A 22,622-nucleotide genomic window follows, 5' to 3' on the forward strand; every position below is an offset into this window, starting at 1 on the left:
CAGCTCTATCTCTTGCAATGAATATTAACTTGAATGGCTAACTTCAAAGTTCATGTAATTTTCTCCCTATTTTGCTCCATGGTGGTCTTAAAACCACTATTATGCTGCAGATCAGCAACGTATACTTTTCCTTGTCCTTTGACACTTTTTCTGAATTTATCACTCTCTTTTTCTTGTAAAGCCTTTCACCTCTGCTGTCTTTGATACTCAACTGAAGATGGGAGGGTTGTTTGTGTGCCAAGAACAATTACATTCCTTTTATTTTTTACTCCTTCAACACCTTTTCATTCTGAGTCTTTGTGCTTTATGAATACTGTCTAGAGAGGGATCTGTGGCAAGGTCTACAACCCTGGGCATGTCAGTACCTACACAAAATCTTCATGCTTTTTTCCCTCTCTTGCAGTATGTGGCAACATTTTCTATGGCGTCCAGGTCTGATCTTTCAGAGTGCAGAACTAGAACTGTGTAAAGTTACAGTGCTACCTTCTTATAATTACAAAAAAAGTTTTATTGTGTTAGTGCTGAATAAGCTTGCTCTCATTTCATTACATCCAAGTAAAACTTGCTGTGCTTGTTTTTATAACAAGAAGAAACCAAAAGAAATGCTCAGATTTTGTCTTGTTCTTTTCTTTCTCCTTAGCAACTCCTCCTTTATTTATCCTTACCAACCTCTCCCACCCTTTAATCAGTTTTCCCTGCATTCCAGCACCTTCCTGGGCTGCTTTTCAACTTACTGTTTATATCATACCTGTAGCTCTCCTTTTCATTTATGCTTTTTTTTTCCTCACATTGCCTTCATGGCAAAAATTGTCAGCAGTAGTTCATATGAAATAGAAATATCAGTTTGACCTTTGAAATGAATTAAATTTCCACTAATCTACACATTATCAGTATAATGCTGCAAGTGTGCTGCACTGGGCTTTTTAATACTGATATATGTGTTGCTGATAATAATAAAGTGAAAACTGTGATTAGTGGCTTGCATCAGCCATCATTCTAAGTGACCTCTTGAAAACTAGCTGTTTATATGATACAGGATCTCATCTTAGAATCCGTAGCTGAAATCAGCAAAATAAATATTAAAAAAAAATTTAGTACATATTTTCCTAATACAGCTGTTTTGTGAGAAGTTTGTCTCATTACCTAAGAAGAAAGATGGTTTGCATTATTATTGCAGGTTGGAAAGAAATAATCTGAGACAGTATATGTCACCAAAACCTTTCATCAAACTGCTTTGATGATGTCACAGTGGACCAATTAACATATGTAACCTTTGGTTGTATGCAGAAATTAAACTTATTTTGTTCTCTTTATATTGTTTAATATGACATGCTGAACATGCCACAATGCAGTGTTGTTTAACAGCAGTACTACCGGGCTGTGCATTTTGTGCCCTCCATATAACTCCTTGCAGGTGATTTCTGTCTTGTGCACTGCTCTGCAAGAGGCTTGTGCTCAACATGCTGAAAGGATACACTAATGCTGGCTTTCAAGCTAAGCTGACCAAGCCCCTTGAAAAGATTCTTCTTCTCAACACTAACTGCCAAAGTTTTATAGGAAAGAGTAGTAACTTAAGCAATGATCTATAAAACAAAAATATGAAAAGGATATAAAGGACTTTGCTGGTAGACATGTAAGTAGGCACACTTTTTGCAATTGTTGGTACAGAATGATGTGTCTTCAATCTGTGACACATGTAGTGTTGGATTCATTTCTATTTGCTTCTGGAAAAGAAAATCTTCCTCTTCTGGGAAACTATTCATTACAAAAATGAATATGCAGAGGGGGAATATTTATAGAAGGTGAGAAAATACTTTGGGTTTCATGAGGAGTGAATAATGAATAATTCAGTCAAGTGTAAATGACTTAAAGGGAAAATGTCTGTGAAATGATAAGCTACCTAGTAAATTCTTTTCTTTTAGGCAGTAAATCAGCAAAATACATGCCAAAGATAAACTTGCACTTCAGAATTATTCTAAATCAGGATCTTAAACATTTGGCCTTGTGAATGGAATTTCTTCAATCTGTGCATATAATTCTAGACTGTAGATAAAAGAAAATTGTGTTCCCTCGCCACAGTGCCTTTATTCTGTTTTACTTCTGTTTTGATACATTATCATCACTCTTAATCTGGAGAAGTAATTTTTAAAATCTTAGTATAAAATTAGGTATTTTACAATTTCACATATCATCATAAATCATGAATGTTTGGGTTTGTATTTCATTGCAGCGGAAAACAGATGTGCCACTTCAAATGCAGTAACATGCACAAAGTGTCTTGCTTTGGGTCCAGAGTGTGGATGGTGTGCTCAAGAGGTATGGCATTTTGCTTAATTACACTTGACTTTATATTTTAGCTGCTTCTGATCTTTATAAAGACCTTTAAATTGAGAAAATTATAGTGAGAAATAGCAAGAAAATCTTTAAATGACCCCTAGAGACAGAACCTGAGAAATCATGTGAAATAGATTTTGTTTCCAAAGGAGAAAATGCAATCTTTTATTTGGAAAATTGCAGTAATTTTAAATAAAGTGAGACCTTTTTAATGCATTCCATCTGCTTTGTAGACAGCTTTGGCAGACTTACAGTAGTTTTGAGAGTTTAACAGTTTTTGTCTTCAAAAGCAAAATTACTTATCAGTATTTTGTATAAAGTCCTTATCATATATGAAAACAAGTCTATACATATATGTCTACTTCATTTAGCAAAAGGTTGTACTAAAGTGGAGTTGACTTCACCTTATATTATGATCCTATCACAAATGGAAAAAATTATGCTTTTCTCATTTTGACACTGGAAACTATCAGTTCTGAGACAGCACAGAAGCTAGATCTTAAATAGCAAGGATGATTCTGAAATTATTGTTATTTTGCAAACTGTAAGAATATAGGAATTTCTGGTTTTGTTTGACAGAAAAAAAAATAACCTTCTTGATAGCATGATTTTGAGTAATGACATCAGAGGAGCAAGCTTTTGAAGAATGTCGCTGACAATCACAAGCTCGTATGCTCTTTAAGCTCATGTGGAAATTACCAGTGGTAGCTTTCAGGTTAGCAGAGAAGGTAGATAAGTTCCTGGGGTGTGTCTGGCAGAGATAAGAAGTGTAAGGCACTGGCAATATTTGAGATATTATGTCTTGGAATCATTAAGTTAGTCTGCCAAAGGTACAAGGCTAAATAATACAAGGATGGGTAGAGGCATGCAGGGCTTCTTTTCCCACAGGAAGCTTAACACGTGTAGATGGCACAATGGATTACAGTGTGGAGGGGTTCATTACTCTGGCCCCATGTCCTGTCTTGCAAAGGGCAAAGCTTTATCCTCCTCCATCTGCATTTATTACAGAACAGCATTTGCTAACTTTCCCATGCTACGGAGCTGCAGTAGGTCCCCTTCTAAGTAGGCACATGGACTTGGCTGGTTTCACTTCTGCTCTGCTTGTCCTGCTTCACTTCTCAAGTCAATCTTGAGAGCTGTTCATGGACACCAGGGCTTTGTCAAACCGTCTTAAATAGCTGTCTCACCAACACACCATCCATAGTTATGGAATGGCATAACCCATATTATTGCCGATGGAAATATTGCAGTGCAGCTTAGCCTGCCTGCTTCATGAGAAAAATCTTTTTAATAAGATAATCAGCCCTGAGGAACTCTGGAGATGCTTTGAATTTATACTCACACACAATGGACCTCAGAAAACACTACAAATCTATTAGTCATTACTGGTAATGAGAGTAGCTAAGTTCTTTACACATTTAAAAATCTAGCTTTTTGGAAAGTAGACACTAAAAAGGGTATATAAATAGCAGTAACTTAAAAAGTAGCCTCTGTTGTTTTTAATAAGGAAGGTTATAGAAAAAATACATCCGAGATTAACTACAAAAATAAGCTTTGAAATTTGAAAAACAAGATACAGGACTGTCATATTTCATTGTTCAGGGATTTTCTCCAGTCTTTACAGGGTTCAGATGACTATTATCTAATACACAATTTGCTATATTTTCGATTGCTTATTTTCTCATTTCCATCTGAAAGATCAGAGATTGTCCTTTATTTGGTTGGTCTCCAGCTTTGACTCAGATGGACCATTACTTTGAAAGACTACAAAAGATCTTGTCTTTTTTTTTGTTTGTTTTTTTCCCCTGCATGATCAGAATCATATTAATCATCATATTAGCAGTCAGGAAGGAATTTTGCATTGGATCATTTTGGCACAATTTTTGACAACTTTTCTCTTTCAGTGCAGCAAAGGATGGGCTGCTTCTGACATCATCCTTCTACTAATCACTTTTCTATTGCTACAAGAGCTTTTATGTTGGTGGAATCCTAAACTGTCCACTCCTGTAATTATACATGGTTTCCTCTTTCCAGGAATTGAAATTATGTAGTTCAGCAGGCCTTTGGATTTTGCGTAGTGGAATAGATAAATTCAGGCTGGCTAAATCTAGAGCTGACCTCTGGTGTTCCTACTAAATATCAGCCTGAGTAACTTTACCAGTGTATTCCTCTGAAAACTAACCTTTTTGATGTTGTGGGAATGATGCTTTCTTGCTAAAATGAGCTCATTGCATGGCACAGAACTTTTTTTAGTGATTTAATAACAGTGTGTAATTAACTTTTTCTCCAAAGTCAGCTTATTCTGATTGTGCAAGATCCTGTTTCTCATTTAAAAATTTTTCTGTGAATAAAAGGTCAATGTGGCAATTAGGTTTAAATTCTAATTTAAATATTGCATTATTGCCATTATTTAAAACATATGGTTTCAGGAACTTGTTCTATGATTTATGCAATTATAGTAGCATATTTTATTGTTTCAAAGACCAATATTTTGGTTTTCTTCATCCTTTGAAGTTAGTATAGGTTTTTTTCAGCTCAGATTTTTTTGTACTTTTTGTTTCTTATTAAACAGGATTTCATGGCTGGCACAACACAGAAGGGACGCTGTGACACTGTTTTCAACTTAATGAAAAGAGGCTGCCAATCAGATTTGGTTGAAAACCCCACGGTTCATGTCACAATACCTAGTGACCATGAAACAAATACACAAGTGACACCAGGAAAAGTTTCAGTCCAACTGCGTCCAGGTTGGGTCATCTCTAACACATTGATATTATAATAAATTTAAAACAAAAGCAATGCTTCTAAGTACAGATATTTTATTAAGAGGCATCTGGAATAATGATTTGGAAGAATGATGCTATAGCATTGTACTGTAGAACTGTGAGTGTGTCTTCCATATTCAAGTATTGTCTTCACCAAAAATTGTTTCTGTCAAACAAGCTGAAGGTCAGAATAATGCAAGTAATAAGTGGAAAAGGAATCTTAGGTAGTCTTTCCTGTTTTCTTATGTGGTTTCTTGATTCTTTAGCCACTTACACTAACAGTTTTGCCTTACATGTGTATAAACTACTTATTCTGAAAGTAAGTAGAATTATAATCCCCAAATTCATAATTTGATAAACTTCTCGATTATTTCTTTACTTTCAAGTGCACTGACTAGACAACTAGAAAAATACCAAAACCATATATAATTATATATATAAGAAAAGACTACATTCCTAAAGAAGACTTAGGTGTTCACTGCCTGAATTTTCTTATAACTAGTATATCTCCATTTGCCTTCAGCATAAGTCTAGTTAAATCAGTGTTCTTTCTCTGTCTCTAAAAAAGCTGTAGCCAACAGCAGAAGTGAAGGTGATATAAAGGCATGCAGAGTGATCTTTCACGAATAATTTATTTATTTCTTTTGCAAAGAATAATTGGAGAAAGCAATATTTAAAATCTAAAATTATATTTTTCTGTCAACTACCAGAGAAAAAGGAAGTATTATCTACATGAGTATAAAGCACAAAGGATCTCTGTTTTTCACTATATATGATAATAAAACAGTCAAGGTAACATCAGCACTTCTCCTTTCCTCACTCTCCTTCCAAAGAAGTGACTGATACTCTGCTTTGAGAAACTGAGAACTGAGCTACTGCTAAGCTCTGTCTGTAATCACATTTACTTCCAAAGGCATGGTGGACTCATAGGAAAAAAGTTAGCTTTCTGAAATTTGGTTTCATTAACCTTTTTCTTTTCAGTAAGTAATGAAATTAAGTTTGGATTTCCTTATGCTTTATAGAAGTTTTTGGATCAGGGAGGCAGAAGAATGAAATTTCAAGGACTCCAGAAGGAAAACTTTTTATATATAGCTATCTTGCCCATATTTTCCACCTCAAGGAAATACACAGATATGCCACTATAGTTTTTCCTCAAAACAGACATTTGATACACTATAATCACACAAAGATGCCTTTGTTTTGATACTGGGGGTTTTGTCACTCTTTACATATACTCATCATTTATGATTTATGTGGGAAAAAATAAGAGCTGTACTCAGTATCTCCCTGTGTGCAAACTGGAGACCTGCAAGGGTCATTTACAAAAAGTAATTCAATTTCCATTGGCAAAGAGGAAACATAAATTACAGCACATTGAAATAGTTTTCCTCATGCAAGACCTAATACAGACAAATCCTGACATTTTCAGATGGACTATGTTCAAAGATCATTGGAAGAAAGTACTTTGCATATTTAAATTTTCTGACTAAGATCTCTGTACCAGATGTACCTTTTGATAGTTTTTATTGAAAACCTGCATAGTTCTTCTGTAACATCCTCCTTCCTCCTGTTCTTTGCTATATCTTCATTGCACAATACTGGATTAGATTCCCCACTCATCACGTTAAGGTCTTAAACTCATTTCTGCTGTGACCTCACACTTTGGATAACATAAAATGATGGCTAATTTGAAACTGTGCATTCCTGTACCCAACTCTGCCCGTACAAATTGCTTCCGTTGTTTTGCTGACATTATAGAATGTTAGAAAAGCAAAAATGTGAGGATTAATTTTAGCAGCTTCCAAAGCATTGGCATCTATCATCCTGAAATAAGAGTTCTGTTTTATATATGCCAAAAGATGGAATTTTTTAATATTAAAACATTTTTTAAAAATATATATATTTTTGATCCCACTGAGTTTTCTCATCAAATCTTTGGAAGCAGTTTGGTATAAACTTGTATCAGTATTTATGTGAGTTTTTGAAGCTGTGCTGGCCTTGTGGTGTGTATGTAGTTTTAGAGTCTGTCATATGACAAACTATTTGCAGGATACATTTACATACTTTGAAGTGACAACCTTGAAGTGACTGACCCCAATTTGTATGCAGATCTGTGTCCTTTGTAAGCCACCACTGCTTTTTGTTATGATGCCAAAGGGATTGCATAACCATGAATTTAAAACAAAATGGGGAGAAGTCAGATTTTTACAATAAATTGCACAGTGCTCCTGCAAGAAAAAAAACCCAAGATATTCTACAAAACACCCCTTTATGGCTTATTTTTGAATGCTAATTCAAGGTTTCATTTACTCCTGGGAGATTTTGTTTGTTTGTTTTTCTCTTTGCTGACACAAACAACTGAGGCTAAGTGGTGAGGCTGATACAAAAATAAATGTATTTTTAAGCATATCCATTCAAAAATAGTAAATAAACATGTTTGTTTCCTTTTTTTTTAATCAGGAAGTGAAGCAAACTTTATGTTAAAAGTTCGTCCTTTAGAGAAATATCCTGTGGATCTTTACTACTTAGTTGATGTCTCAGCCTCTATGCACAACAATATAGAAAAGTTAAATTCTGTTGGATTTGCTTTATCTAAAAAGATGGAGAATATTTCTCTTGATTTTCGACTTGGATTTGGATCCTATGTGGATAAAACTGTGTCACCTTATATTAGCATTCATCCAGGTAGAATCCATAACCAGTGCAGGTATGTAGTCTTTTTACATTTCCTGTAGCACTGATAAGTGTATTTAATGACAGAAATGTGTATTAAACATATTTATTTTTAAAATTCTTCAGAATTTATCCTTGTTTCCTTTTACCATGGTTCTTTGACAAAGTTCTTAAGGAAATGCTGAAAATTCTTTTACAGTGATTACTTCTGAAATACCTGGTGAGTGATTTCAGAAAAACTGTTTCTGTATCAGAAAAAATGTACTGTATTTTCTTTAGCAAAACAAGCCAAAACCCATGCTGCTTTGGTTATGTTTTGTATTTAATTTTAAATTCAACTGTTGTGGTTTTCATTATTTTGGATATGATACCTAGATTCATCACAAAGCTTTTACTTTTCTGACCCAGGTACTTTCTAGTGTATGGTCATATATTCATTAACTCTTTTGTGAAAATTCTACTTTTGTCAACATGATGTGGTTTCTTTCAGCACATTTAATGAATGTAATCGATTCTCTGATCTACTGCTACAGTTCTAATGTGAAGGAACTGCTCTTGTAAATACAAAATGTTCTGGCCTGCATTTCTTTGTTCATGCCATGCCTTATATACCTTGGGTTCAACACTTACATAAAGTGATGGATCACTTCCAAAACCCCCTGGAAAACAAGATTATACACAACAAATTCAGAGCTGTATAAATGATAGTAGCTGGAAAAGTGAATATTAATTCTTCATATTTTCTTGCTTGCCTATCCTGGGAAGACATGATGCAAAGTTCTGTGAAGTCCCTAAGTACCTTTTGTGATTTCAGTGGGTTTTGAATTGGTTCCTAGTAGTGGAATTCATTCTAGAGATGTGACAATCTATGGATAAAGCAGTCATCTAGACTATCTATATATAGTCAGTGGATATTGATTAGCATTTCTAGGTCATGATGTATTTTGCCTAAGAGGAAACTTCTGCAGAGGTATTAATCCTTTCAGTGCCAGTTTCTCATCTTCAGCTGTACCTTGGTTTGGAGGAGAGCAGGTTACAGTCTGGATGCAGTAGAAATTAAGAGAATTAAAAGTGACTCAGCATCTCTGAGATGGATGAGCCCTTCAACTTGTGCTGTAAATCACGGCTGTGAATGGGTCCCAGGTCAATGACCTGACTAGGTACTGCTTCACTAGCTTACCTACAATGAAAATCTTTCTCCCTTATGCATAATTTGAGAAAGTATCATTTGCTAAGATGTTACTGAAAATGGATTTTCTCATCTAGTTGATGAGGTAATTATTATTAATATCAGTATTAATTTTGTGAACAGTTATGTAGCACTAGTGGATATAGGAGCTTAGATTTTTTTATAATTCAATAGCCTGGGTAGCAACCTATTAAAAGATCTTACTGTTACAGTATGATAGTCCTTTCTCAGGATAATGAAAAGCAAAGTTGTACCATGCTGTAGATATTCCAAAAGGGTTTATATACTCCCTGATGTCATACCATCCCTTTTGTTGCATTTTTTGTTCTGTATTAAACATTACATATATACTGTAAACATATTAACTAAGTTATTATATACACAATTCCATAAAATACTAGATAATATACATTTTTTGTAGTTAATTATAGCTACTTCCCACTGAACTTAATTTCACATGGAATTGCTCTTTTTTTCTGTAAGTTTTTGTTATTCTGCACTACCTACATATTCAATTATATTAGGATTTTATGGGTTAATGGGGATTCAATATTTCCATCTCCTTCAAAGGAAAAATAAGGCTTTTGATTTGTTTTGTTTTTGTACAGTGACTACAATTTAGATTGTATGCCTCCTCATGGTTATATTCATGTGCTATCCCTGACTGACAATATAGCAGAATTCAGAAATGCAGTGAATAAACAAAAAATTTCTGGGAATATTGATACACCTGAAGGGGGTTTTGATGCAATGCTCCAAGCAGCCGTGTGCCAGGTAAGGAAGGAGCTTATTTACAAAGGAGTAAAAAAATAGTAATTCAGGCATTATAGATAGATAGATAGATAGATAGATAGATAGATAGATAGATAGATAGATAGATAAACTAGTGGTCAGTGTTCCTGAATTCAAAATGCCAGTGCTATGCCTGATAATACTGAGTTTTTCCCCCTTTTCCATTATTTCCCCCATAAGTATAAATTTCCAATTGAAACTGAAAAAGGAGAGTATGAGGGAACATGTTTCAGTATTGGCTATAGATCTTCAATTTCTGGCCTTAACCAGCCTAACCAACATAGGATGAATGATGAAAGCAACTGCTTCTTGGTTGAACAGACACATGTATTTCAGTCAATTATATAATTTGTTTCAAAAATCATTAAAGCACTGCTTGTGTTCCTCAATGAAGACATACTGCTTGACATTTCTTCTCCTCAAGAACTTGAAAATTGAATGAGATGTTTTACATATCTGCTTAAGGATCTGCATAAGGAAAACCGAAGAACTTATATGTTCTCAACTTTTAAAGATTTCAAATTTTAAAACAGTACAAAACAACTAAAAATTAACTTTTGTATACTGATAAAATTTCATCACAGTCTCTCCCATGCAGAAATAAAAGATCTGCATAAATATAAAAGGATATAAAAAATCTGCATCAATAAGTCTTAACCTGTAAGCGTATTAGATAAAGAGAGTTTGTTTTGCTCTGGAGAGCTATTTTTGGTTCTTGTTTTTCTTCTTATGCATATTAATGCAATACAAATTTTGAAATTTGGCTTATTCATGGGTTTGGTAATGCTCTATAAAATATTCAACACTCATTCAAATCACAGGCTTGGCATGTTTCTCATCTGTTAGAATGATGTCAGGACAATTGTTTTATCTTGTCCATCTTCACACTATTTTTCTGTGCAGTACAATATCTCAAGAACAAAAAGTAATCCAAACTATGCTAAAAATGAATAGTTTGATCCAATTTTATTTTCAAATTTTGATGAGCAGGTAAGTAAAAAACACACTTCATAAACACTGTGATTGAAGCTGTTACAAAAAATTATTCTGGAACTTTGGAAAAATTCCTAAAAATTCAGTGTTTCTCACTGGACACATTCCACACTTATGACATGTGAGTTCTAGAATAATATATGCTTCCAAGAACAATAGAATGGAAATACTCTTCAGAATGTGGAGGCTTTCCTGGTAAGTGAATTGTGAACTGAAATGGATGGGAAGAATGTGAAATTCATAGTGATCATCATGAAGTATAAATTATATTAATGTGCACTCATTTTGCCTACAATAAACCTTTATAACATGCTCCATCTTGCTTTAACCAATACATCATAGTTGCTAAAGGTAGCAGGTTAGGACATGAAGCTACTTTAAAATTGTGATTGCTGTGACATATTTTGGTAGGAATAAGAATCACAGAATATCTCAAGTTAAAAGGGACCCATAGGGATCATTGAGTCCAACTCCCTGCCCCTCACAGGATTACCTAAAACTAAAAAAGTCTCAAGGTGACAAAGTCAAACGATGGATTCTTAGGAGAAGAGGTTTTTACAGTGCTGGAGGAGAATTTGGGATGATTTAGGACAAATCCTGTTTAAAAATAACACTTAAAATACTCTTTCTTTAGAGGGATGCTGTCTAGGAGTGTCCGAGGGAGACTGATGCCTAAAGTTTGAGTTGGAAAAGACATAACACCCCTCAGTACTTGTTATTCTTTCTGACTTGAGAAATTTAATCCCCATTTAGAGGTAGTAGAGAGTGAGCCTGAGAAGGGAGCTAAATTCCTCACCATGAAGAAAGGAAGGCAGAGAGTGAGTCACAAAGTGTGTCTGAGTACATGGACTGCATTGCAGGTACATGTTTCACATGGGAATGGTAGAGATTCTGTGTCGTAAGAAGGAGATAAAATGGAAGCAGTGAAAAAGAAGATGGAATAAGCAAGAGAGGGAATAATGAAAAAGCATATGATGTGTTTCTTGTGTGCCTCAGAAATTTGATTATAATTGGGGAGATAAATGTTTTGAAAACACAATTTGGCATCTAAATCAGTTTAGGTATAAGCTTACCCTGCTGCATCCTTCATGTCACTGAATTCCTAAAATCCATTCCATTCACCCTTGAGGCTGCCACTTTGTTATCAATCTCCTAAGATGGTGAATAAATGTAGCATTTTGCTGCTTAATAAGAAATTTCTCAATTTATAATTGCATTAAGGCCTTCAAACTTCAGTTTATTGATTTATGATTGCATACTAATGAACTTTCCAGGAAATTGTGTAGGAAAAGGAAATTATAGAGTGATGAGAATATAAATCAAAGTAAAAATAGAACAGAGTGCCAAGTATCAATATGGATGAATGCATATTTACTGATTGTAATGCTTCCTAGGACCCCAGAGGATTTTACAAACTATGGGCTTTGTATTTGTACTTAATAGCGACATATGCAATGTGGCAGCTGTTATCAAGCCCACTCTATAAAGCAGAGCTGGCATGTATAGTGGGACATGGTTCTTTAAAAAGCAAAGAAAATGGTAAATGGAAAAAAGCAAAGAAATTCATAGTTTTCAGATGTAGTACCTTATGTTTATTTCCACACAAAATGCTTTAAATAGCCTGGTCTAAATGCAGCGCTGCCAGGCAGTGTAATATCTGAAAGTGGTCTTTCATGTTAGTTTTTCATTTTGTTGTTGATTACTTTAGAAAATAGATAGCTATTTCTTATGCCTAATTTTGTTTTCTTTGTAGAGCCATATTGGGTGGCGTAAAGAAGCAAAGCGGCTGCTTCTTGTGATGACAGATCAAACTTCCCATCTAGCCCTTGATAGTAAATTAGCAGGAATTGTAATTCCCCATGATGGAAACTGTCACTTGAAAGATAATGTGTACATCAAAGCTACGAGTATGGTAAGGTATATGTCACAGATTTTGCCTGCAGAGAGGCAGTGCAAAACTGTGTAAAGGAAGTTTTTAGACTGCTCTCAAAGCATTGCTATTTTTTCCATTATTAGAATAATATTTTTCCAGGTAGGCAAATTGTGAAATTAAGAATTGATCACCTAGCATATTGGCATTCTTTTTGTGTGGACTAAAGTATTTTGAAGTCTGAAAAAAACAGTACACAGCAAGAAGGATATGTCGTGGTTTTGGTGTGGGTTTTTATTATCATCTCATAAATATCACACACTTTTGTATAAAACATAATTAAGAAGTGTGTGGTGTGATATTTTGCACAAGCAGAAGCTGGTAATAGTTGTACAATTGTGCTCACAAGACAAAGGTAGTGGCTATGGTTTATGGTCAGAGGACACACAGGAGCATTGGTTGAAAGCCTTGGTAATAGTAAACCAGAGGGCATACAACAGCAGTGAGCTACCTTAAATGGATGGACTAGCATTAAATGCATTCAGATTTCACAGTAGAAAACCAATGTGTGGTAATACAAATCTCTGTAAGAAGTTGCAGCAAATCTGCTGTAGCAAAGTAAGATGCCTTCAACAGATCTTTTAGCTTTCAAAATATTTTCTCCAGTAATGGATAAAGTAGTCATAAGCGACTGAAGAAAGGAATTTTTGCCTAAGAATTGTAGGTTTCAACTGCTTTGGGTATTTTCTTAAATAAATATGAATTGTTTATTTAAAAAACATGAATCACTGCTTACTTGCAATGTAATCCCCAGAAAACAGAAGTACGAGCTGTGGTACAATTAGAGCACATTGAAGTTTTGTTCTCAGTGCTGGCTGCCCTTAGTTAAAGTGTACAGCCTGTGTTCAGCCAGAGCCAGCAGTGTGGAAATCAGTGAGTGCTTGTGTAAGTGAGGTTAGACCTGAATGTAATCCCGGCAACTGTTATTTACAAGGATGGTGGAGCACCAGGAAGAGGCTGGCTGTTGTGTTATCATGAAATACGGGAGGTTTCTGGGAAGCAGTGAGTGTTTGGGACCTTGCTGAGTGGAGGAGGGAGATTAGTGTGTGCTAACAGGAAGGTTATTTAGATTTCCATTTATCTGACGTTCTTGCATTCATATACTCTCTCTATCACCTCTTGGATATTTCCTCACAGATGTCAGAATTTTTTTTTTTCTTTCTAATCAGTCTATTCAGTTTATTATACTTAGAACAAATAATCCTGAATCTTTGCTTTCCCAATGCAGAACTTTCTCTGTTTTTCTTTCTTTTTAGTTTTCTTAGTTTCAGTGCTATAAATATGAGAATGTTTGCTCTGCTTATTAAGTAATTGCTAAAGGTACAAATCTTTTTGGTGTTCAGGATTCCTCTGATAATAAAGATATTTTCTGTTTCAGGGAAAAAAAAAAACAACAAACTATATTTATTTTCTGTCCAACTTTGGGAATTAATTTCTGTTGCAACTGGAGAAACTCACCAGTAGAAAATACAGAAAAAAAATATTTAATTATTTAATATATTTCTATGCAGCAATGATTGATGGCTGACTGGAAAAAAAAAAAGGTGTTTTAACTGATATTCTGCATTCTGGTTTGATAGACCATAATTGAACTGTCCCATATGGAAAACAAAATCTCCATAGCTACTACTGACATATTTTATGAAATTGGTTCTTTTAGACACCCAAATGAAATGACCTTGAAAGATGCTTAGATCTCTGATGGCATATTTAGATTCATGTGTTTTCTGGTTGCTAACCCCTTTTTTTAAAAATATGTGCTGATTTTTGCATGCCCACCTATTAACAGTAGGCATCAGCTTAGCACTAGGAATTGAATTTTCTGGAGCAGAACTTATGACAACACAATTGTGTCTGTAAGGGAAAGTGTGCTGGTTTCTTTCTTGCTTTTTTTTCATCTCATCCATGGTACATGTGATTATTTTATTCATAGATATTCAACTTCAAATGAATGAGTGAAATCAGGGGACTGGAATAACTATTTGATATTTAAATGAAATATCATCAAAGTCTGTCAGTCTTTTAAAAGCATAATATGAAACATATTTTTGGGTTTTTTCATATCAATACAATTTTGTTTGGCTGTGCTAAATTAAAGACTTCTGCAATTACATTGTTTTCCTGCTTTGATTCTTAGCTTTGGGTAGTCATGAGAAGATTGTATTTTGGCATATTTTTATTTCTTACTTGTGCCAGTTTAGAGGACATTGCTTTATTTATTTGAACAAGCTTAGCCTTTATATCAGAAATGTTTCCACTTAGACATTTTTTCTGCATGTTTCTTTCTAACTTCTGCTAAGCAGTCACAGAAAGGCCACCAAGAAATGCATGACAAGAAAGAAATCTAGTCTCTTTTATTTAGGTCTGTGCTTGGTTAACTCCCTTTCTGAAATACTTAACACTTGTATTAGTTATCTTCTCAGCTTAACCAAGTAAGTTAAAATAATGAAATGAATGATGCAATTGAAACAAGAAAGATGATCTAAAATTAAAGTACATTTACCTGAGCATTAGTGGGAAGAGATAAGATGAAAATGCATAAAGTAAAGCAAGGTTTTCACAGCAAGCAAAGTGAGGCTCCATGAGTGACCTTATGCCATCTCTTTACATGCTTAAGTTAAAAAACTAGTGTGGGTCTGTTAATGCTTTGGGATTTTTTTAGTTTTGGGTTTGGTTTTTATTAACTCAATTCTAACAAAAATAAGCAAGAAGATGGATGCTCTAGTGAGCTGTTGATGAGAAGTAAATGGAAGTTCAGCCTTCCTTGTGAGCAGAGGTAGCGTGAGGGTCCTGTCCCTGCAGCCCTTGCACGTCTATGGGTGTCATCTCTTGAATTCAGTAAGCTCCATCTGAGTAAGTTTTTGTTTTATGAAGGCTTGGAAAGCTATTTCTGATACTCCTGATTGCAGAGTTCAGCTAGAAGCTGCAGAGTTGCTGAGGTGCCATTCTGCTGGATTTCAGACAGATCTAGTATCATGTCGAGAGGACTGACTTACTTTGCCATCATCTCATGATCTGTTGGTATGATGCAGGATGATTTGGCAGAGCATCTGGCTTCACTTGGTGTGCCTGTGATCTGCCAGCCAATTGCATGTGGTTTGTAGGGTTGTGCAGCACAGTGGAGGCCCCACACTATGCTCTGCACCATGGAGAAGGAAGGAGGGCTTAGCACTGTGTTGTAGGCTGCTCTCTCCAGCTGGAGCTGTAAGACCTGTTTGATACTGTGTTATCCACCTTTCCTCAGTTATCTTAAGGAAAATAATCTTTTACCAAAGCGTTGAAACAGAGAGGAATGTACCCTGGCCAATATCAAACTACACCAATAAAATCTTTTGTTCTCTCTGTACATTATACAGGCTCTTTATAGTGGTGCAATATGATGACAAATGGATTTTGCTCTCTTGCATAAGACTCTCTTTGTCTCAGTTGTCTTGCTATAATCTCCAGATGATTGCTAGCAAAGCTGTTGACTTGCAGGGTGCCTTAAGTAACAAGGGACAATCTGAGGATAAAGAAATTGTTAAGGGTAACAGACTGCGTTTGTGCAAGAGAAAGACAATATGGGGCAGATGGTGAAAAATACCAGGAAAAGAAAGATAACAAAAGTATGTGGGGGATAAAATTTGAAGTACCTGATATAAGTGGAGATGTCCAGATGAAATCTCTTTAAGTGGAATTACAGGCCAAGGCCCCAGTCACTTCTTTCTTTTTAGTCATGAATTTTAAGTGTTGAATTTACTTCCTGAGAAATATTCACTTGAGGCTGGTTAATAAGTGATGATTTTCAGATACAGTTTGGTTTGGAGTACTGGACCTGAAGGGATCTTACATAACTCAGGTGTACAAAGCCCATTGGGACCACACAGACACCCTTGAACTTCCCCAGATCTTGGATGAAGAGATAGCAACACAGCTCTTGTTCTCCAATCCATGTCATCTCTCTCAATGAGAAGTGTAGAAGAGCAGGTCATTGGCACAGGACATGCTGTCATAGGTACTCCACCAAACAGAACAATGCGCTACTGAGGAGAGCTGTGAAATTCACGCCGCCTTCTTCAAGCATAGGTGTGGTTAAGGAAATGTAGCAGGTCATCATGGTGTGGGCTGGAGTCATCAGTCCTTAGGTAGGTCTTGAACACGCTGAGAAGAAAGCTGTCAGTCATGAGATAAGCATCGAATACTGACATTGCCAGAACCTGATCCAGTGGCTGCATTTGATGCCAAAATACACATCTGAAGATCAAACATTTTTAATTACCCTCTTTGCTGTTCCCAAAAGCACACCTCATTTCAGTGCTTCATGTTTTACTTTCTCCCTGACTTTTTCACAAGAACCACCTATCATTCCCTGTTCTAGATGGAACATGGACCACATCATATCCATATTTCTTTAAGCATTAGTCTCAAACCAACAAAATAGGACTGTAGAGTTAGTCCTCCCACTGTGCAGCAGATCAACATAGTTGCAACAGATAAGCCTGGCTGATGCCCTGATGATTTAATTGTTTATTAGGATGACCCCATCCTGGTTTTGATGTCAGTCTACCATTCTCTATACATTTAGGAGTTACAATTGGATTGGAATCAATCCAATTTGATTGATTTGGAAATCTGTAATGTGTCATATATGAAATATAAGATTTTTTTCCTACTAATCTGCAATCTTCTCTTTCCTGTTGTATTTTGCAGGAGCATCCATCTCTTGGGCAGCTCTCTGAAAAATTGATTGACAATAACATCAATGTTATTTTTGCTGTTCAAGGAAGCCAGTTTCATTGGTATAAAGTAGGTTAGAAACCCGATTTCTTTTTTCAATTCTGAAGGCACAATATTTATACTTAAAATTAAAACTGTGCATAAATCATTTCTTTTTCATAGGATCTGTTACCTCTCTTGCCTGGTACTGTTGCAAGACAAATAGAATCCCAAGCAGCAAATCTCAATGATTTGGTGGTAGAAGCCTATCAGGTATGATGAGAGTGACAATGTTCTATGTAATCTTTGTACATTTTTCATCTTTTATAGCCTGAAGTTGGAATGTCCAGGATCTTGTCTTCCATCTGAAATCCACAAGTATACATTCCCTACTTTTTCTAATGTCCAGGTGGATAGGTGATGCTATCTTACGATAGCTCTCAAAGTCTCAGGCTGTCAGGGTCTCAAAGCTAAGAGCTACTGTTTTTCAGTTTCTAAGGATGCTTCTAAATATTGTGTTTGGTTCTGTGTACCTGTTGCTATGTCACTTTAAAAGACGGTTTATTTATTTGAATTTTGGCACCTCAGATCTTTAGTTACAGACCAGACACCACTGTCTAGGCACCATATGAATTCAGAGCAGAAGCCCAATGCAATATCTGGAGAGTTTTGCAGCATAATTTTTAGAAAATAAACAAGAGGTGGGAATTTAAAAGGAGGTAGTTTGAGAATGGTGGATATAATGAAAAGCAGTATCTGTACTGTAAAAAACAGTGTAATGACTTGGGGGTTTGAGGCATGGAAGTGAAGAAGAATTTTGATAGGGATTTTGGAGAGAACAATGGAAATCACTTTGTGAATTCTTGCTTGGAGTCATCAATTGAACATAATCATTTGGAAAAGAGAGAAGTACCATAAAGTAATTTTCCACACATGATTGACACAGAATGGCAAATTGAAAGTGAAACAGGCATGTTGTTAGTGAAGGAAAGAGGGTCTAAACAGCTTTGAAAATGAAGCCAAGAAATAGACATTTGAGGTACTAGAGCATGGGAAGCCCACAGAGCAGCATCTAAATTAATGTGATGGGTTACATGGTTGAATGCTGTTAAGTTGTGCAGTTACACACAAACATTCAGTTTCAAAAAGTTGAAAACTCAACTACAAAAGTATATGCAAGGTATCCACAGGTATCACTTTTTTTTTTTTAATTTGTTAGATTTGTGAGGCTGAAATTATCCAGTTTACATACTTAACCACAGAATCAAGCAATTTGCTTACAGCAAATTTGCTATAATGAAGAGCCAGCCCGTGTCTGTTCTTAATTCTTAGAGTGCTTTTACATACCTTTTTCTTACTGTCACATTGGAGACACTAAGAAAAAGGCAAACACATTCAAAAGCAGAGTTTAGGGGTAGTCAAATTGCAGAGAAGTTCTCACTAGTATTTTACTTTCTCTTGTAAAATCAAGAGATCTCATTTTAAATATGGAGGTTTGCAGGAAGTTGCTGGCATAGAATTTTGAAAATTGTAGTCTTTTTGTATGACAGCTTTACACTGTCCTTGCTAAATTGAAACACAGTTCTTACCCAGTGCAGGGCAACATTCAAGGGAAAGAAATGAAATTTTATGAAGCAATTACTTTGTTCAATACAAGATTCAGTGGGACTTTCCTGGTCCAGCCACCCCCAGTTTGCTTTAGCTTTATGCTAATTTTTTAGACATTGTCTTTCTTCCCATCCTAACCTTCATTGGATTTCGCAATTTGAGTTTTTCATCATAGTTTTAGGGGCTTTTTACTGTATAAATACATAGTGAATAGGTCTTGAATGTATTGCATTCTAGGAAAAAAAGGACTTAAATAAAAAAATAAATTTAGTGTTGATATTCAGTGACAGTGGGCCTCTTGCACTCTTGTTCCAGGCAGGGAAACCTTACGCTTAGCTATGGAAAATCCTGGCTGAAAATCCCTGGCTTCAAAGCCAAAGATGAGTCACTAATTTTCAAAAAGTTACTAAGATAAACATGTGTTAAGATTCATATAATTGAGTTTCCATTTGTAGCAGTAAAAATATCCCACTAAACTCATTTTTAATAGTAATATGACAGGAATTTTAAAAATCCCTCTGTGCAATTTTCAGCTCATAAATTTGTACAGAGCTTTAATAAATTTTTTAATTGTCAAGGAGAAGTATTTCTTCTTTGAAGGAAGCAGGATTTTAGGTCATGTAGTAAGTATAAGTTACAAAGTAGTTGCTTTTTCATTATTTTTTATTGCAAAATTGTTGGCTTATATAGTCGTAGTTGATCCAGAAAATCAGTAAGAATAATCCAAATAGCCTTTATGTCACCCTAAGGTTTGTTCAAAGAAAAATTTCTAAGACAAATGCAAAATATCCAAAGTTTTTGAAGTGTCAAGTCAATTAGGAAACTTTTCTGCTGGATAACAGTGGTTGTATGTATGTTTACTGTTGTATTTTAAGTGTGTGGCTAAAAGGCAGCATAGACTCAAACAATGAGCAGTTTTTGTTGCACATGATTGTTGGAATAGATTTTCAAATTGTGAAAAATGCAGTCTCAAAACCATGTTAGCAAAGCTGAAAACATTTTTATCTGGAAAACCTAATCCTCTTTATCAGAATTACCAGTTCACTGGTTGTGTATATTTGGAATGTAATTGGGAAACATGGGAAACAAAGCTTTAATTCATTCCTTTATTCACACAGACAAGCTTTCTTCATTTTTAGTCAGACATAGGAGCCATACTTGGTGTTAGTCACTAATGTACATTATATTTTGAGATGCACTGCAATTAAAACTTGTTTTCTGGTTTCAGAAACTAATCTCTGAAGTGAAAATTCAAGTGGATAACCAGATCCAAGGTCTTCATTTCAATATCACTGCAATCTGTCCTGATGGAAGTAAAAAAACTGGCATGGAAGGATGTAAAAATGTGGGATATAATAAAGAAGTATGTTGATAGTTCTCATTCTTCAAGGAACTGGAATACTTATTTTTCTGTTTGGTTGGGTTTCAATGGTGTGAAATCTTCTAGGGATTTACTTAAACTGAAAATGGATTTATGTGATTAATGATCACAGGCTCTCTATTATTCTCTGGGTTTATTTTTCCTGAATCTTATTTTAATTCTCACTAATCCCATGGAACTAAGGCTCAAAGCTTTTCCTGAAAGCTAACGTCCATTAAAACTTTCCTTCTTTGTCCTCCACTGGGCACAACCACCACATCCATTGTGATGAAATCTGTACGTAAAGAGGTTGAAAGATAATCACCCAGTGGAAAAAAAACCACTGGAATTTGTGTTCGTTGGGACTGTACTAGATGTCACCTTTCTCTCTTCTTGCTTTAGTAGTCTTCCTGCACAATCAGAGTTGTGGATAATTAGTTTATTTTATAAATCAAATTAATAAAATAATTTATTCCCATTTTAATTGGTGGCACCTACTGAATGAAACAGAGCATCATGCGCAATGAAAATGCAGGGGAAGATGTCTGGCTGAGGTAAAGAACATGGTTTTCTTCCCAGAAAAACTTCTCTGTGCCTTGATATATTTATTTAATTGCTTGGACTACTGGAGTAATTCTTTTTGCTTGCCAGGAAGAAGTCTATGTTTCTAGAGAGCAGGGTCAAGGAGTTCTTTCCTGCTTGACATGTACATATGTCTCAGCTAGTGTGAGAAATAGCTTGTGTCTGTGTGTAGAAATAGCAAAACAAATTAAATCTGTGAATTTTAATGTAAATTTGAATGTATTTAATGCTCTTCTGAATTTTGTCTTCATGCTGCCAAGTGTAGCTTCTACAGTTTATGGGAGATTTGCAGATTTTATTCTTAATGCATCTTTTCCCCACTGTTGGTCCCCGGGCATGTCATAAGAAACAGGACTGGAATTTCTTCTGTTTAATGAAAAGAAAAATATTTATATCTGTTTCTTTTTAATAAAAAGCCAAGCCAGTTGATTTTAAAAGATAGCATGTGGTCCTAAACCTCTATGGCTGTTGAAAATGAGCCATCCTTAAGAGATTAATTTATTTTAACCGTAAATCCTTCTTTCAGTATTTGTTTACAGACAAAATGCTTTTCCTTAATTCTCACATTCCTTTCATTGTCTAATCCTTCTTTCTTCCTTTTCTTACCAAAACACAAAGTGGATTAAATTCTGGAAAAATCCTGTGGCCTCTTCAGGGTGCAAAACTAACTTTGTCTATTAGCAAGTGTCATGGTGTTGTAATTATTTAGTCACCACAGGTTCAATCTATCTGCTGCTGTGTTCAAAATCAAATTTCACTGCTCATATGCATGGCATGATTTTCCCTTCCTTCCTGTTTCCCTGCTATTCTTCCAGTACTGTTTTGTACGTGAAGATGATGTTTTCTGGCAGGGCTCTGTGTTGAATTAAAAGCACATTCCCTAGCTGCAGCCTGTCCTCCCCGTGTGATATGCACCTGCTGTATGAATCAATTTCTCTGTAGCCACACTTTTGCCCTGCAACCCAAGGGAAGAAATCTCAATGCATGGAGAGCGTGGGCTACTGAGGGGTTATGTGTGTAGTGGCACATTTGAAAAATGACAAGAAGAAAAGCAAAGGGTGAGACAAAGCCTGTGTGCCCCCTCAATATGACATTAAGTGCATGTTTCTGCACAGCATTCTTCTCCTGTTGTCCGTGTAGGCAGCCGCAGCCCCACTCGCCACAAAGCCACCATTGTCCCCAAGGGCTGGGTTGTTCTCGTGTGGGGGCGCAGCGAGAGGGAGAGACAGTGATGAGAGATGAATGGCCTTAGTATTTGCGGGTAGTTTCAGCCTCATATGTAATCAGTTCTCGGGGTTTCTCCTTTTTTATTTGGAAATTGGTTTTTTTTTGGTGGTAAAGATTAAAGGTACTTGTTTCTCCTGTGTTCTTTTCTCACTTTTTCATCCTGGTTACATTTTCTTTGTGAGGAGATGAGAAAGAGTTGCCTTACATCAGGAAGATGAAAAAATTCAAAACCTTAGAGAGAATATCCTGATAGAAGCATACTGGTCAAAACTGGTAAAAAAAAAAAAAAAAAAAGCTAAAAAATAATTGTAAATTACAAGATTGATATCTAGTTTGTCACACATGTCAGAGCTGTCAAAAACTTTAGGATTGATTGATGGAAACTCTATGACAATCATATAACTACCAAAATGATCCTTAGTCCTGTGCCAGAACTACAATAAGCCATGGGAGATGCTGCTGTAGTGGGCACTG

The 22,622-nt window shown here is 35.5% G+C and overlaps 1 protein-coding gene across 11 annotated transcripts in view; it reads left to right on the forward strand.

The window, feature by feature from the left end:
- Positions 1–22,622, forward strand: part of ITGB8 (integrin subunit beta 8) — a 49,387-nt gene that overhangs the window by 13,884 nt on the left and 12,881 nt on the right. For 7 of the 11 annotated variants that reach the window (XM_021538268.4, XM_085567808.1, XM_085567786.1 and 4 more), the window contains 8 exons: positions 2,231–2,316; positions 4,907–5,081; positions 7,560–7,806; positions 9,570–9,735; positions 12,500–12,658; positions 17,366–17,461; positions 17,555–17,644; positions 20,208–20,342. In XM_021538268.4, the coding sequence (XP_021393943.2) occupies positions 4,913–5,081; positions 7,560–7,806; positions 9,570–9,735; positions 12,500–12,658; positions 17,366–17,461; positions 17,555–17,644; positions 20,208–20,342 (1,062 nt within the window). In that variant the 5' untranslated portion in view covers positions 2,231–2,316; positions 4,907–4,912. The remainder of the gene's footprint in view (positions 1–2,230; positions 2,317–4,906; positions 5,082–7,559; positions 7,807–9,569; positions 9,736–12,499; positions 12,659–17,365; positions 17,462–17,554; positions 17,645–20,207; positions 20,343–22,622) is intronic. The other 4 variants (XM_085567831.1, XM_085567824.1, XM_085567829.1 and 1 more) reach the window with 2 other exon arrangements.

The sequence above is a fragment of the Lonchura striata genome, chromosome 2 (genome assembly GCF_050655825.1).
Source record: "Lonchura striata isolate lonStrDom1 chromosome 2, ASM5065582v1, whole genome shotgun sequence".
NCBI lineage: Eukaryota > Metazoa > Chordata > Aves > Passeriformes > Estrildidae > Lonchura > Lonchura striata.